A 17,247-nucleotide genomic window follows, 5' to 3' on the forward strand; every position below is an offset into this window, starting at 1 on the left:
TGTGTGTTCTCTCCCCGTGGCTCCAGTGTATGTGTTCTCTCCCTGGTGGTTCCAGTGTGTGTGTTCTCTCCCTGGTGGCTCCAGTGTGTGTGTTCTCTCCCCGTGGCTCCAGTGTATGTGTTCTCTCCCTGGTGGTTCCAGTGTGTGTGTTCTCTCCCTGGTGGTTCCAGTGTGTGTGTTCTCTCCCTGGTGGTTCCAGAGGGCCTCTTTAGCCTCCCCTCCTAGCAGGGTCTCTAAATCACCATGGTAACAGCCCTCATCTCCTGCTAATTCCTCTGCTCACTGAAACATTGACTGAACACACACACTCGCGTTCACAAACACACCCCTCTCTGTGGCATTGCATTTGCAGTGGGTAGATGACAGTTGGATTTGGAGTGTGTTGGATACCTGGCCTGATACACAACAGTCTGGGACAAAAGAGAAAAAGAAAGAACTTGACAACAAAACAAGAAGAGTTGGTAAACTAGCTATGTGTCCTCTGACTGTTTTATTGAGACTTGAGGAATGTCAATAAGAGCTCTTCTAGAGGCCAGTAACAACAGACTGACCAGCAGACAGCATGACCTTCTATACAGCACACACACTCCTAATAACCAACACACAGCAACATCTCCTAATAACCAACACACAGCAACATCTCCTAATAACCAACACACAGCAACATCTCCTAATAACCAACACACAGCAACATCTCCTAATAACCAACACACAGCAACATCTCCTAATAACCCAGAGACAGACAGCAACAGCAATGTAAAGGCCAAACATTCCCTCATTGTGAAAAGTAACTAAGGTCTGAGAGGACAGAGGTAGTGGCAAACATCCTGCTTATCGATCTGTGGCTGCCAACTGGCTAATGGCGCTCGGTGGCATGCGCAAACACACATAGTAGCACGAGTATAACACTACAGATCCATCCTAGTGGTTGTGTAGCTCTTGTTCATTAAGCCCTTGGTCACCCACACACACACACACACACACACTTCTGGAACTGAGGGCCGGTGCTGGTATTGTTCCGACAAGCCCCGGGGCAGTATGGGTAAACTCGTTACTCTTTCGTTAATTGGAGCCGAGATTCCATCCCTCCATTCCCTCAGCAACCTCTCCTGGGGGAACAATGACTAATTGTCTAGAGTCCTCGCACCTCTACATTACCCCCCCTCCCCGTCTCTGTCCTCCAGTAACCAATTTTATCCCTACATACCTAGCCCATCCACCTCTGCCTGGCTCGAGCTGCAGTAGGATGAAGTTGCACCAATGAGATGCTGATCTCTGGTCAGTTTCCCATTCTTTGGTTCGGATTTAAGCTAGGATTGAGAGAAGGTAAACTGATCCTAGATGTGTTTATGGGCGACTTCTACAGAAAGCTGCTCCGCTACCACACTCCACCCCTAGCCCAACACGCTACAACCCCAGCCCATCCCAGTCTCGGTCTCTGCCTCAGCAGAGGTGTCACTGGGTCAGCCTGAGGATGTACCCGTGCAGCTGGTCTGAGAAGGCCTCCAGGGAGAACTTCTCCTGAACCCGCCTCCTGCCAGCCTGGCCCATGTCTCTACGGAGCTGGGGGTCTCTGAACAGCTTCTCCATGGCCAGGGAGAAGGCCTCGGCCGTGGGCTCACACAGGAAGCCCGTCTTCCCGTCACCTACACTCTCCAGAGGCCCTCCAGACCTCACAGCAATGACGGGACAGCAGCAGTACATGGCCTCCACTGGCACTATCCCAAAGTGCTCTCTGCTGGGCGTGTAGAGAACGCCCGCGCTGCCCCGCAACAGCGCCACCTTCTGGCTGTCTGAAGGAGAGCGCAGGAAGGTGACAGAGTCCTCTACTCCCAGCCGTGCCGCTAGCTCCTTCAGCTCAGCGTAGTGCTGGACGTTCTCAGCGACGCGGCTGTCATACCCCCCTGCCACCACCAGGTGGAGTCCTGCCTGGTCCCCCGGGGCGAGGTGGGCCCTCAGGGAAGAGAGGCTCTCCAGGGCCAGACCCAGGCTCTTCTTCCTCTCATAGCGGTTCAGGGACAGGAAAAGGCAGGACACGCCCTCAGGGACCAAGCCCCCCAGACCCTGCTCCATCTGCTCCTTAGGGGGCCGGTCAAAGCTGTGTGTGTTGAGGGAGGGGTAGAGGACGTCAGTCTGGACCCCATCCAGGGTACGGAAGGTCTCCCTGAAGACCCCTGCGGTGAAACAACTGTTCACCAGAACCTGGGACAAGAAACAAGAAGGATCAGTCAGTGATATCTCATCAACAAGGGCAGAGGGAGATCGATTGAGAAAATCAAAACTAGCGCCCAATGAAATGAATGAAACTGTTGGTATTTTGGACTCTTAAGATCTAATCCTGCTTTCTCTGGTTCTATCCTCTCACCATATCAGCCATGCCAGTGGTGAGTTCCTCCAGTCTGTCTATGGGGGCACGGTAGAGCTTTTTCAGAGCTGAGCCTCTCTGGGTCAGGAGCTGGTCTGGGAAATGACAGTAGAACAGAACCTTTTTCCTCTGACGAGACAACCTCAGGACCGGGATACACACCGACACCTGTAGGAGGAGAGAGAATAGAGTTATATCTACTAGAATCACAACTACAGAAAAAGTGAAGGCAAAAAAAGAGTAGTCTGAAGGTGAGAGTCAAAATCAAAAGGTAATGGACTGAGTTATGCTGAAGTGAAAAGAATAGAGAAACAAAATAGATGGTGTGTCACCAACCTGATCACAGAAGACCACGTCGTACTCTACTCCACTGAGGAAGACCAGGTAGAGAGCTACGTAGATCATCCTGAGGTAGGCACACAGGGCATGAAGGTACCCAAACACACTGGTGGGCAACCAGTCACCCACACAAACCTGGAGATGACAAACAGGGTCAGATAGGAATGCAGTGTTTGTGTTATAACATTGTTATTAGATTACACTGTTACAGACACCCACCACGTTCAGGTCTGGGTCCAGTGTCTCTGAGAAGCAGTGTGTGGGGTCATGGTGGGCCGTCCAGATCTGAACACTGCAGCCGCGAGAGCGTAGAGCTACAGCTGCATCCACCACCAGCCTCTCTGCACCACCTATACCCAGGTCTGGGTGGAGAAACACCACCCGCACCATCCTGGAGGAGACAGATAACATGCTTAAAGAACCCTGATGACACTGACAGGTTGACAGGTGCGTCATCAACATGGGGCTTCTTCAGAAGGGGCAGACAGTACTAATCAAATCAAATCAAATTTTATTGGTCACATGCGCCGAATACAACAGGTGCAGACATTACAGTGAAATGCTTACTTACAGCCCTTAACCAACAGTGCATTTATTTTAAACAAAAAAAGTAAGAATAAAACAACAACAAAAAAGTGTTGAGAAAAAAAAGAGCAGAAGTAAAATAAAGTGACAGTAGGGAGGCTATATATACAGTAAAATAAAGTGACAGTAGGGAGGCTATATATACAGGGGGGGTACCGTTGCATAGTCAATGTGCGGGGGCATCGGCTAGTTGAGGTAGTTGAGGTAATATGTACATGTGGGTAGAGTTAAAGTGACTATGCATAAATACTTAACAGAGTAGCAGCAGCGTAAAAAGGATGGGGTGGGGGGAAGTGCAAATATTCCGGGTAGCCATGATTAGCTGTTCAGGAGTCTTATGGCTTGGGGGTAGAAGCTGTTGAGAAGTCTTTTGGACCTAGACTTGGCACTCCGGTACCGCTTGCCGTGCGGTAGCAGAGAGAACAGTCTATGACTAGGGTGGCTGGAGTCTTTGACAATTTTGAGGGCCTTCCTCTGACACCGCCTGGTATAGAGGTCCTGGATGGCAGGGAGCTTTGCCCCAGTGATGTACTGGGCCGTACGCACTACCCTCTGTAGTGCCTTGCGGTCAGGCAAGGCACTACACTAATACATTCAATACAACGTTACAGAATGGAGGACATTATTGACATGGCAGAGAGGTGGATTATTTAGTCTACAATGAACCCATAGAACGTTGTCCCATTGAATTGGCTAAGCGCCAACATCAGCTGACTGTCATGTTGTTGAAACAGATAATAGCTATTTCTAGCCGACAGCTACACTAAACACAGTGAACATAGAACTTATATCAACCTGAGAGTAGCTAGTATCACAGAGACCAGCTAGTATGCATTAGTTACTAATTCAGTGTGGACGTTGTCTGTCATAACTGTACCTTTCGCTCCTTGATAATGCAGTCTGTCCAACTTGCGTGTCCAGGAAACAGTGGTCAACTTGCTAACGCTTATATAGCACTGTGCCTGTTAATCGACATGATGGCTCAAATGTTCAATTTATTTCCAACGGCAAATCCCCCTGTGTTGAACCAAAATGGCGTCAGATGCCACCCTCTGCAGCACGTCGCTTCCTGTGAGACACGTCACCTCTCTCGGCACGCACACTTTTTATTTGCCTTTCGTTCAAACTCTAAAATTACATTAAACAAATTAGGAATTACAGTTTATTATTTTAAATGAATACTTTTGACCTTGATATTATATATTAATCTATAATTTGTAATAAATTGAATCCGTTAGATAAAAATGTAAATTATGAACTATCTTGTTTCAGGCTTGACATAGGGCAACTAAAATGGTCCTTTATTCTGTAGTCGTGTCCTTTTTAGACAAGCGTCATCTTTCGGTGATCCCTTCTGAAGTTGTGGCGATTTGTGTACAGAACTGCTGCCCATTTGACGTGGACTTCAGTTAGAATAACATTTTAAATTTTCTTCTTCAGCTGAAGTCCCAAGTGCAACTTAAAATGGTAAGAATTCTGTTGGTATTTTTGTCAAATAATTTATACTGTTGCACACCTCTAACTTGGCTTTAGCCAACTGGTTAGCTAGGCAGCTAACGTTAGTTAGATAGCTCTCATTCAATTTAGCTAGGCATAAGAGACATTCAATTAGCCTCTGTTAGCTAACTAACATAGTACAATTGCAGGCATGATATTATAGTTACGTCTTATATTAGTCTTATTTTACATTGCTATTTTAAATTGTAATCATTCTTTACCGGCGAGGTGACTGTCAGGTTTAGAAGCCATCTAAGGTAGCCAGCTAGCTAAAGTTAGGTTAGTTAGCATGATGATCCATGATCTATTTGTAGACGTGGCTATTTTTCGAATCAGCGAATCTTTATTCTATTATTTGAAAGACAAACAGTTATTGCAATGATATGATCATTTAGAATTGACATTTCTGACTACGCTATTCCTGGCGCTTTAGGGTAGTCACTCATCGCTGGTAAAGAGGGCCTCTAGTAGTAGCTAGAGTGATCTCCTATATATTTTGAGGAAGTTAGTTGATTGAGTGATTATCATTTCAGAGAAGACCACATCCAATGTGGGTCAGATGATCCAATGGTTAGGTTTTCTAATGTAATCTTAGTATTTTGTGTGTGTGTGTTTAACTGTGTCCTCTCTTACTCAGCCTGGACCAGCATCAAGTGCAACTAATGTCGGTGCAGGGAGCCGATCCCCCAGTAAGACAGTGGCCCCCCGCGCAGCAGGATCCACAGTCCGACAGAGGTAATCATTTAATAATAATAGAGCGTTTCGTAACAATCTCAAAGCACTTCAAAAGCAAAAAACACACAAGCAATACATCATGGTACACACACGCACTTTGTTCCCTGGCAGCAAGAGCCACAGTCTAACAAAGGGAGACGCACACAAAACCCCACCCAACGCAGCAGGATTTACAACAAACAAACACAAATAAGACTCCGGTCAGACTCGAGACATTACATACTGGTACCCTTAACCACCCTCAAGCATCAACATTACCGCTTAGCTCCAACCTATAACACATGAGTGCATTACTCAAATAAACTACAGATTAGCTAGACTAGAGGATGTGAAATGATGATTTGGGATTCCTCCCCTTCCCTGTCTCTCTGACATAATACTGTAGGGAGAGTGATGGTGTTTAGATACCACTAGATAGATGTTGGCGCTTTAGGCTTAATCAGTATGTAATCAGCCTCGCTGTCATCAACATCATTACATCAACATTACCCATTACTACCTTCTCCCTCATTCACTCATTACCTCATTTAGCCCTGTTTAATCTCAGCTGATGAGTACAGCAGTTATGAATCACTACATCAGGACATTAACTACTGGAGCTAGTCTGAATGAAAACTGCCATGGTAGAGAGAGTTAGGTACTGTAGTGTGTTCTACCTCCAACAGCAGTGTTTTTCAAAACACAGACCATCAAAAAATCTGCATTTTTAAACCATTTCACCTGTTTCATATTGAAAGTCAAGGTTTTTTCTTCTTCAATAGAGTGATAAGGGGCATGCAACTATAGTTTTTCTTCACACAAAATACATTAGTGCAACACATCCGGCAGAAAATTGTTTTAATCAGATGTCAACAGAAGTGCAACGCTATTAGGCTGGAAGCCACACAAGTAAATTAGCTTACAATGAAAAAGCAAGTTATTTTTTGCAAAAACGATGCATGACCATCATATTTTTTTATGTTTATCATAGAAAGAATGTAGCCAGCTACATTTCCTAATGTTTTGCGTGAAGTTAATCTTGCATTTTAACTTGCTACTGAAGGAAAACTACAGAGAAAAGTATCCTACACATCAGTCAGAGCGCTGTATGGTGATCCAACGACGAGAGCAAATATATTGTCAGAATGGAGAAGTGCAACTGAAGCACGAAGTTGGTCCTTTTACATTCATGATTTGGAGCGAACCCTGACTGAAGCGTAGCAGAATTAACAATAAGCATTTAAGATCCGCGTTTACAAAATGCAGCAAGATTTTTTTTCGCTGTTTTTATAATTTATATTCTGCAGGCAGTGTCTGCGTGATTTTATGTCATTTCACACAGTGACGTTATCTTTGAAGTTATGGGTTCAGATATGGCTTAGAACCGCACAGTCACTGCAGAGGCAGAATTTCCCAGAGCCTCGGTGTTATGAAATCTAACCATCTGAGACTCAGGCAAAATATAATATAATATGCCATTTAGCAGACGCTTTTATCCAAAGCGACTTAGTCATGCGTGCATACATTTTTTGTATGGGTGGTCCCGGGGATCGAACCCACTACCTTGGCGTTACAAGCGCCGTGCTCTACCAGCTGAGCTACAGAGGACCACAAAAAACAGGAGTAAAAGCAGGTTAATGTTTTCATTGTGCAGGCAACTCTTTAAAGGTGTGACAACTTCTATAGGGGGCCTACAGGTCATATTAATGTCTCTTGTAACTAGCTTGTTGTCTCTTGTATTGATGTTATAGCTCACGTGTTGTCTCGTTGTGTGATGTCACAGGAAAGCAACGAGCAGCGGAACGCGCAGTGCAGGCAGGAGCACAGCGTCAGCGGGCGGCACAGGGGGCATGTGGCGCTTCTACACTGAGGACTCACCGGGACTCAAAGTGTGAGTGTATACGCACGCAAACACACGACCATACCCACACGACCATACCCACACTCGACCATACACACTCACTAGCATTCCTTCAAATGCACACACATACATCCATATAGCGTTATATATACACACACACACACACACACACACAGAGTAGGTATTGTCAGTGTTTATGAGGAAGAGCATGAATGTTTAATGGCAGTAAATGAGACTTGGGGGACTGAGGCTAAATGCTGATCAGACCCCAGGGTGTGTATGTTCCTGGAACCCCGTCCCCCGTCTAACAGACACCCAGTCAGTTCAGCTCCATACTGTTCCTAAACACTGGTGAACACTCCAGCTTTCTGACAGTCTGACCGCTTTCTGACCACTGTTCTATGACTTCTGGTCACGGTTATAGACTGACCACGGTTAGAGGTCTTCTCTACTCCACACAGTTCGTTGGCCAGCTGTAGTTACTGAGGGTGTTGCTCCTGTAGTCAAGGACAGACGGTTGTATGGTACGGTGGTGTGTATCGAGCGTGTGTATATCGAGTATGTCTCAGAGCTTCATTAAGATCCGCTCAGAAAGGTCAAGTCAATTACAGCCTTCAGGGAGGAGGAGGAGGGGGGTGGGGTTGGTATGGTAACGCTCTCTTCCCCCCCCACCCTTCCACTTCAGGGACGGAGCCTCTCTTCTCATCAAATCCTCATCAATGAATGCAGAAACACCACTCATAGGACCACAGATCTACTGGCTCCCAGGCAGTGTTTCCCCTAGAATTGATCTTAGGTGGGGTGCAGAGGCACCCACATCTGCCAGAATGGAGATTTTCAATGAAGGCAACAGTTGAGGGCATGGGGTATCAGTGCTAGACAGTTAGGAGAGGCCTGCCCCACCTCAGTAATGCTAGGAGAAACACTGTTCCCAGTTCAATGGTAATAAGGCTGGTTAGAGCTCAAAGGAGCTCCATATAAACCACCTGTCTGACAGACCGACCACAGTCAAACTACTACAACACCAGGGTTTCTGTTAGCCGGTAATATACGACTTTTGGCTTCATTTTTTTGTTAAGCTGATAAATAAAATTGGCACCGGCCAATTGTCCAGGAGAAGAGAAAATCCCATTGCAAATAATGCCTTTTAGCCTATTAATTGATGGAAAACCAGTCGATTGAAATACATTTGACTGGTCATACTTATCGGTCTATAGGTTAATTTGCATAATTTAGTGGAATTAAATTGGCGTGTGTGTACATTTATATTAATTATGTATCTTTATCACATGCATAGGCTTACAGTATACAGACAGCCTTTGAGCTGAAAATCTGTCGGAGTAAATGCATCCGCAACGGAAGACATGCTTCATCAGCATGTCACACACCACTTTACAATGAGCTGGAGGCAGTATGCATTTAAAAAAATGTACTTAATTGTTTGAAACCTGAACGTTTTACTACATGTTATAAGGCATGTTTTACCTTGCTTCAAAGTAGCCTAGCCAAAATCAGACCATATCCGTGGAGGCAATTATTTTATATCAACTTTCTTTCATTGGCCAGTAGCCAAAGGCACAATGCTAGTCATATTAGCAACCCATGCTAGTTGTTGCATTTTAGCTCTCTCCTCTTTCAACATTTCTAACAGATATTTTAATCTCTGTCACATGAAACCTCTCGCATGTATGGTGCGCTTTTGACAACGGTGTTTTCATGCTAATTGCATTATGGAACGAACATTTGCTCGTAGCCTACTGCCTTGTCTGCATTGCTGCGCTGTAGCCTAGGCCTACTGGTTGGATGAATCTATCTATCGTCCCACAACTGTCCCAGAGTCAGTTTGGAATAGGCTATTTCTTTCTCGACAAGCTGACCAATAGAATGGGTAAACTAATAGATTGACATAGGATAGTGATTTTGCTGTTTGTTACTCATCTTGTTGGCTGAGGAAAAGTAAATGTGGACAGTTATTCTAACATCTTCAAAGTGTACATCAAAATCCGGTAAGAAGGACCGCACATCGTTGCATCCTGGACTTGCATGTTCTGTTAATATGAATTACCATATTCTAAATGTGATTTCTGTCATCCTGAGCACCGTGAGTGGATGCCCTAATCGGGTTACTCACCCAATGCATATGGGTCCCGTAAATTAAAATGCTTCAGGTCAAATGTCCGGAACCACATATTCCTAATGGAAACCCTGTACAACAATCAGCCCCAAGCTAATTCTCTCTCTCTCGTGCTCTCACTATATATACACAAAAGTATGTGGACACCCCTTCAAATTAGTGAATTTTTCTATTTCAGCCACACCCGTTGCTGACAGGTGTATAAAATCGAGCACACAGCCATGCAATCTCCATAGGAAAACATTGGCAGTAGAATGGCCTTACCGAAGAACTGTGACTTTCAACGTAGCACTGTCATAGGATGCCACCTTTCCAACAAGTCAGTTCGTCAAATTTCTGTAAGTTCTTGTGAAGTGGAAATGTCTAGGACCAACAACGGCTCAGCTGTGAAGTTGGAGGCCACACAAGCTCACAGAACGGGACTACCGAGTGCTGAAGCGCGTAGTGCGTCAAAAGGAGGTGGAATAATGGTCGGGTCTGTTTTTTCATGGTTTGGGCTAGGCCCCTTAGTTGCAGTGACGGGAAATGTTAATGCTACAGCATACAATGACATTCTAGAAGATTCTGTGCTTCCAACTTTGTGGCAACAGTTTGGGGAAGGCACCTATACCTGTTTCAGCATGACAATGCCCCCGTGCACAAAGGGAGGTCCATACAGAATTGGTTTGTCGATCGGTGTGGAAGAACTTGACTGGCCTGCACAGAGCCCTGACCTCAACCCAATCGAACACCTTTGGGATGAATTGGAACGCCAACTGCGAGCCAGGCCTAATCGCCCAACATCAGTGCCCGACCTCCCTAATGTCTTTGTGGCTGAATGGAAGCAAGTCCCCGCAGCAATGTTCCAACATTTAGTGGAAAGCCTTCCCAGAAGAGTGGAGGCTGTTATAGCAGCAAAGGGGGGACCAACTCTTAATTTTCATGATATTGGAATGAGATGTTCGACGAACAGGTGTCCACATACTTTTGGTCATGTATTGCTCCAGAAGTGCATACTGTAGGGCCCTCAAACTCAACTCTGGACCTCGAAGCCAGTTCCACTGCATTTTTACATTGTTCCCCTCTATTCAGGGACTGATTTAGACCTGGGACACCAGGTGGGTGCAATTTAATTATCAGGTAGAACAGAAAACCAGCAGGCTCCGGACCTCATAGGGGAAGAGTTGAGTACCCCTGCTGTAGGGGATTGGGCCAGTTTGGCATTGTGCAACTATTTTCCGTGTGTATAGTAACCTGTGTGTGTCTCCTCAGTGTATGTATAGTAACCTGTGTGTGTCTCCTCAGTTTATGTATAGTAACCTGTGTGTGTCTCCTCAGTTTATGTATAGTAACCTGTGTGTGTCTCCTCAGTGTATGTATAGTAACCTGTGTGTCGTCTCCCCTCAGTGTATGTATAGTAACCTGTGTGTGTCGTGTCTCCTCAGTGTATGTATAGTAACCTGTGTGTGTCGTGTCTCCTCAGTGTATGTATAGTAACCTGTGTGTCGTCTCCCCTCAGTGTATGTATAGTAACCTGTGTCTCTCCTCAGTGTATGTATAGTAACCTGTGTCTCTCCTCAGTGTATGTATAGTAACCTGTGTCTCCTCAGTGTATGTATAGTAACCTGTGTGTGTCTCCTCAGTTTATGTATAGTAACCTGTGTGTGTCGTCTCTCCTCAGTGGTCCAGTACCAGTGCTGGTGATGAGTTTGCTGTTCATCGCGTCGGTCTTCATGCTGCACATCTGGGGGAAGTACACCCGCTCCTAAACCCCGCCCCCTGACCCTTCACCATCTGACCCTGCGCCGCGGCTTCTTAACACATCGGACCTGGACCAAACAACCAACCAACCTGAAACCCCAACAACACTACTCGCCTGGCCCGGCGGGCGGTAGAGACCCAATCTGTCTGGTGTGCGCATAGAGCAGGGCAACTGTCCAGTGTCCAACTCCACCTGAACTCCAGACCACCAGTGTGTTGACCCTGAGCACAGATCATCTAGGGCTGAATCCTAACATGAGAGACTCGTACTTAACTCAAACTGGCTGGTTTAGGTCCTATTGATGACAATTGGTGATTTATCTCCAGTTAGGATTGGGCACCTAGTCCCCTCATCAGGACTTCAGTAAGAATCTCTTTTTTTCAGCCTGAATTAGAACCTGTAGATTTAGTTTTGTTAACATCATTTGTACAACATTGTATTGTGATATTGTACAATAAAAGGACTCAAACAGAATTAGTTGTGTGTGTTGGATGGAGTCCATATTAGCATTTACACTGTCTGTAAAACTGCTTCATGCAAATTCATGATCCTTGAGTGCCTCTCAGGATACCCTGTCTGCTGCCAATCGTGGTCTTTAGTGTGTGGGTTTCCCATTACCCTATAATGGAACATGTCCCAGAACTCATGGACACTGCCTTTTGGCAAAGTATAGCTCATTTAGGGTGGATCAACCAAAATGTCCATACTAGACAATTACAGAGCACCGTATACCTTTTGTCCAGATACTGTATGTACCAAGGGAAAGGTTTGATAGCCAACTTTCATATTAGGCTTCTATTCAAATGAGCTATTAATTCAAACATTTCCCATGGCACAATATGTGTGTGAGTGTAGGTTTCCTGCCAGGTACAGGCTGTATCAGGTATGGTCAGGGCAGCACCAGCCTTTTTCAAACGGCTCCTTGGGGACCCACAGACATTTCACAATTCTGTTGTAGCCCTGAACTAGCACACCTCATTCAGTTAGTCAAGGGCTTGATGATTAGTTGATAAGTTGAATCAGGCGTGCTAGCTCTGGAATAGTTCAAGGTATGGAAAGGGCTGGGGGTCCCTGAGGAGAAGTTTGAAAAAGCTTGCCTTACACCAGGGTCTCCCAAACTCGGTCCTGGGGTCCCCCCTGGGTGCATGTTTTTTTTTCTTCCTAGCACTACACAGCTGATTCAAATGACCAACTCATCAAGCTTTGATTTGAATCAGCTGTGTAGTGTTAGGGCAAAAAACAAAACGTGCACCCTGGGGGGCACCAGGACCAAGTTTGGGAAACGCTTCCACCACCGCATTGGAATAGCATCAACCTAAGGGGAGAGCAAAGGAATCACACACACACATGAAAAGAGGATAAACTTGTAGGTCACGATATAGTAACAATATAATAGCCATAAGCTATGACTTCTCTTATGGCTGTTGACGATAAATAATTTGATAAATACAGTACGGTCCCTTACCACTTACATTATTACAGTGGTGAAGAACCCTTCATCGCTCCTCTGTACCTCTAGTTTTCTCCCCTTCCCTAGCTTGGCTCTTCTCTGTTCTGTGTACAGTCGTGGTCAAACGTTTTTAGAATGACACAAGTATTGGTCTTCACAAAGTTCGCTGCTTCAGTGTTATGAGATATTTTTGTCAGATGTTACTATGGTATACTGAAGTATAATTACAAGCATTCCATAAGTGTCAAAGGCTTTTATTGACAATTACATTAAGTTTATGCAAATAGTCAATATTTGCAGTGTTGACCCTTCTTTTTCAAGACCTCTGCAATCCGCCCTGGTATGCTGTCAATTAACTTCTGGGCCACATCCTGACTGATGGCAGCCCATTCTTGCATAATCAATGCTTGGAGTTTGTCCGAATTTGTGGGTTTTTGTTTGTCCACCCGCCTCTTGAGGATCGACCACAAGATCTCAATGGGATTAAGGTCTGGGGAGTTTCCTGGCCATGGACCCAAAATGTCGATGTTTTGTTCCCCGAGCCACTTAGTTATCACTTTTGCCTTAGGGCAAGGTGCTCCATCATGCTGGAAAAGGCATTGGTCGTCACCAAACTGTTCTTGGATGGTTGGGAGAAGTTGCTCTCGTAGGATGTGTTGGTACCATTCTATATTCATGGCTGTGTTCTTAGGCAAAATTGTGAGTGAGCCCACTCCCTTGGCTGAGAAGCAACCCCACACATGAATGGTCTCAGGATGCTTTACTGTTGGCATGACACAGGACTGATGGTAGCGCTCACCTTGTGTTTTCCGGATGCCCCAAACAATCAGAAAGGGGATTCATCAGAGAAAATGACTTTACCCCAGTCCTCAGCAGTCCAATCCCTGTACCTTTTGCAGAATATCAGTCTGTCCCTGATGTTTTTCCTGGAGAGAAGTGGCTTCTCTGCTGCCCTTCTTGACACCATCCTCCAAAAGTATTCGCCTCACTGTGCGTGCATATGCACTCACACCTGCCTGCTGCTATTCCTGAGCAAGCTCTGCACTGGTGGTGCCCCGATCCCGCAGCTGAATCAACTTTAGGAGACGGTCCTGGCGCTTGCTGGACTTTCTTGGTCGCCCTGACGCCTTCTTCACAACAATTGAACCTCTCTCCTTGAAGTTCTTGATGACCCGATAAATGGTTGATTTAGGTGCAATCTTACTAGCAGCAATATCTTTGCCTGTGAAGCCCTTTTTGTTCAAAACAATGATGACGGCACGTGTTTCCTTGCAGGGAACCATGGTTAACAGAGGAAGAACAATGATTTCAAGCACCACCCTCCTTTTAAAGCTTCCAGTCTGTTATTCTAACTCAATCAGCATGACAGAGTGATCTCCAGCCTTGTCCTCGTCAACACCCTCACCTGTGTTAACGAGAGAATCACTGACATGATGGCAGCTGGTCCTTTTGTGGCAGGGCTGAAATGCAGTGGAAATGTTTTTTTGGGGATTAAGTTCATTTTCATGGCAAAGAGGGACTTTGCAATTAATTGCAATTCATTTGATCACTCTTCATGACATTCTGGAGTATATGCAAATTGCCATCATCAAAACTGAGGCAGCAGACTTTGTGAAAATTAGTATTTGTGTCATTCTCAAAACTTTTGACCACGACTGTAGTCCTCTGCAGATCAGTTGGTAGAGCAAGGCACTTGCAATGCCAGGATAGTGGGTTCGATACCCGGGACCACCAATATGTAAAATAAAAATATGAATGCACACATGCATTGGATAAAATGTCTGCTAAATGGCATATTATATATTTGTTTATTCTCCTCTCCACAGGAGGCTGGTGAGGGGAGGATGGCTCATAATAATGACTGGAATTACAGTGAGGGAAAAAAGTATTTGATCCCCTGCTGATTTTGTACGTTTGCCCACTGACAAAGACATAATCAGTCTATAATTTTAATAGTAGGTTTATTTGAACAGTAAGAGACAGAATAACAACAAAAAAATCAAGAAAAACGCATGTCAAAAATTTTATAAATTGATTTGCATTTTAATGAGGGAAATAAGTATTTGACCCCTCTGCAAAACATGACTTAGTACTTGGTGGCAAAACCCTTGTTGGCAATCACAGAGGTCAGACGTTTCTTGTAGTTGGCCACCAGGTTTGCACACATCTCAGGAGGGATTTTGTTCCACTCCTCTTTGCAGATCTTCTCCAAGTCATTAAGGTTTCGAGGCTGACGTTTGGCAACTCGAACCTTCAGCTCCCTCCACAGATTTTCTATGGGATTAAGGTCTGGAGACTGGCTAGGTCACTCCAGGACCTTAATGTGCTCCTTCTTGAGCCACTCCTTTGTTGCCTTGGCCGTGTGTTTTGGGTCATTTTCATGCTGGAATACATTTACATTTACATTTTAGTCATTTAGCAGACGCTCTTATCCAGAGCGACTTACAGGAGCAATTAGGGTTAAGTGCCTTGCTCAAGGGCACATTAACGTCATTTAGCAGACGCTCTTAGCCAGAGCGACTCACAAATTGGTGTGTTCACCCTATAGCCAGTGGGATAACCACTTTACAATGGGGGGTAGAAGGATTCCTTTATCCTATCCCAGGTATTCCTTAAAGAGGTGGGGTTTCAAATGTCTCCGGAAGGTGGTGAGTGACTCCGCTGTCCTGGCGTCGTGAGGGAGCTTGTTCCACCATTGGGGTGCCAGCAGCGAACAGTTTTGACTGGGCTGAGCGGGAACTATAGCTCCGCAGAGGAAGGGAGCCAGCAGGCCAGAGGTGGATGAGCGCAATGCCCTCGTTTGGGTGTAGGGACTGATCAGAGCCTGAAGGTACAGAGGTGCCGTTCCCCTCACTGCTCCATAGGCAAGCACCATGGTCTTGTAGCGGATGCGAGCTTCAACTGGAAGCCAGTGGAGTGTGCGGAGGAGGGGGGTGACGTGAGAGAACTTGGGAAGGTTGAACACCAGACGGGCTGCGGCATTCTGGATGAGTTGTAGGGGTTTAATGGCACAGGCAGGGAGGCCAGCCAACAGCGAGTTGCAGTAGTCCAGACGGGAGATGACAAGTGCCTGGATTAGGACCTGTGCCGCTTCCTGTGTAAGGCAGGAATACCCATCCACGACCCATTTTCAATGCCCTGGCTGAGGGAAGGAGGTTATCACCCAAGATTTGACGGTACATGGCCCCGTCCATCGTCCCTTTGATGCAGTGAAGTTGGGGATGGTGTTCTTGGGGTCATAGGCAGCATTCCTCCTCCTCCAAACACGGCGAGTTGAGTTGATGCCAAAGAGCTCGATTTTGGTCTCATCTGACCACAACACTTTCACCCAGTTCTCCTCTGAATCATTCATATGTTCATTGGCAAACTTCAGACGGCCATGTATATGTGCTTTCTTGAGCAGGGGGACCTTGCGGGCGCTGCAGGATTTCAGTCCTTCACGGCATAGTGTGTTACCAATTGTTTTCTTGGTGACTATGGTCCCAGCTGCCTTGAGATCATTGACAAGATCCTCCCGTGTAGTTCTGAGCTGATTCCTCACCGTTCTCAGGATCATTGCAACTCCACGAGGTGAGATCTTGCATGGAGCCCCAGGCCGAGGGAGATTGACAGTTATTTTGTGTTTCTTCCATTTGCGAATAATCGCACCAAGTGTTGTCACCTTCTCACCAAGCTGCTTGGCGATGGTCTGGTAGCCCATTCCAGTCTTGTGTAGGTCTACAATCTTGTCCCTGACATCCTTGGAGAGCTCTTTGGTCTTGGCCATGGTGGAGAGTTTGGAATCTGATTGATTGATTGCTTCTGTGGACAGGTGTCTTTTATACAGGTAACAAACTGAGATTAGGAGCACTCCCTTTAAGAGTGTGCTCCAAATCTCAGCTCGTTACCTGTATAAAAGACACCTGGGAGCCAGAAATCTTTCTGGTTGAGAGGGGGTCAAATACTTATTTCCCTCATTAAAATGCAAATCAATTTATAACATTTTTGACATGCGTTTTTCTGGATTTTTTTGTTGTTATTCTGTCTCTCACTGTTCAAATAAACCTACTATTAAAATTATAGACTGATCATTTCTTTGTCAGTGGGCAAACGTACAAAATCAGCAGGGGATCAAATACTTTTTTCCCTCACTGTAAATGAACAGAATGGTATCAATAACAAATGTGTTTGATGTGTCAATACCATTCCATTAATTCCATTCCAGCCATTACTATGAGCCTGTCCTCCACAACTAAGGCGACTGTGATCTCCCCTCCTCTCTCTTCTCTTTGGTTCCTCTCATCCTCTCCCCTCTCTTCTCTTTGGTTCCTCTCATCTTCTCCTCTCTCTTCTCTTTGGTTCCTCTCATCCTCTCCCCTCCTCTCTCTTCTCTTTGGTTCCTCTCATCTTCTCCTCTCTCTTCTCTTTGGTTCCTCTCATCCTCTCCCCTCCTCTCTCTTCTCTTTGGTTCCTCTCATCTTCTCCTCTCTCTTCTCTTTGGTTCCTCTCATCCTCTCCCCTCCTCTCTCTTCTATTTGGTTCCTCAAATCCTCTCCCCTCTCTTCTCTTTGGTTCCTCTCAC

At 45.6% G+C, this 17,247-nt stretch overlaps 2 protein-coding genes across 2 annotated transcripts; one reads left to right on the forward strand and one right to left on the reverse strand.

The window, feature by feature from the left end:
• Positions 1-457: 457 nt before the first annotated feature.
• On the reverse strand, positions 458-4,277 carry LOC121543255 (alpha-1,3/1,6-mannosyltransferase ALG2). The gene is made up of 5 exons (XM_045223203.1): positions 4,167-4,277; positions 2,924-3,095; positions 2,702-2,839; positions 2,366-2,533; positions 458-2,202 (listed from the first exon to the last, which is right to left on the reverse strand). The coding sequence occupies exons 2-5, from the start codon at positions 3,092-3,094 to the stop codon at positions 1,456-1,458; spliced, it is 1,224 nt and encodes a 407-aa protein (XP_045079138.1). The 5' UTR covers position 3,095; positions 4,167-4,277; the 3' UTR covers positions 458-1,455.
• A 334-nt stretch (positions 4,278-4,611) lies between these two features.
• Positions 4,612-11,710, forward strand: LOC121543254 (protein transport protein Sec61 subunit beta). Its single transcript, XM_041853012.2, has 4 exons — positions 4,612-4,756; positions 5,424-5,521; positions 7,284-7,391; positions 11,156-11,710. The coding sequence occupies exons 1-4, from the start codon at positions 4,754-4,756 to the stop codon at positions 11,241-11,243; spliced, it is 297 nt and encodes a 98-aa protein (XP_041708946.1). The 5' UTR covers positions 4,612-4,753; the 3' UTR covers positions 11,244-11,710.
• Positions 11,711-17,247: the final 5,537 nt, after the last annotated feature.

The sequence above is a fragment of the Coregonus clupeaformis genome, chromosome 10 (genome assembly GCF_020615455.1).
Source record: "Coregonus clupeaformis isolate EN_2021a chromosome 10, ASM2061545v1, whole genome shotgun sequence".
In the NCBI taxonomy this organism is placed as follows: Eukaryota; Metazoa; Chordata; class Actinopteri; order Salmoniformes; family Salmonidae; genus Coregonus; species Coregonus clupeaformis.

Excerpts from the sequence above, each read along its gene's own strand:
- LOC121543255 (XM_045223203.1), bottom strand. The coding sequence starts at position 3,094 with ATGGTGCGGGTGGTGTTTCTCCACCCAGACCTGGGTATAGGTGGTGCA. Across the intron at positions 2,534-2,701 it reads ACGTGGTCTTCTGTGATCAG|GTGTCGGTGTGTATCCCGGT; the intron begins GTTGGTGACACA and ends CTCCTCCTACAG. Across the intron at positions 2,203-2,365 it reads CCACTGGCATGGCTGATATG|GTTCTGGTGAACAGTTGTTT; the intron begins GTGAGAGGATAG and ends TTCTTGTCCCAG.
- LOC121543254 (XM_041853012.2), top strand. Across the intron at positions 5,522-7,283 it reads GGATCCACAGTCCGACAGAG|GAAAGCAACGAGCAGCGGAA; the intron begins GTAATCATTTAA and ends GTGATGTCACAG. Across the intron at positions 7,392-11,155 it reads GACTCACCGGGACTCAAAGT|TGGTCCAGTACCAGTGCTGG; the intron begins GTGAGTGTATAC and ends GTCTCTCCTCAG.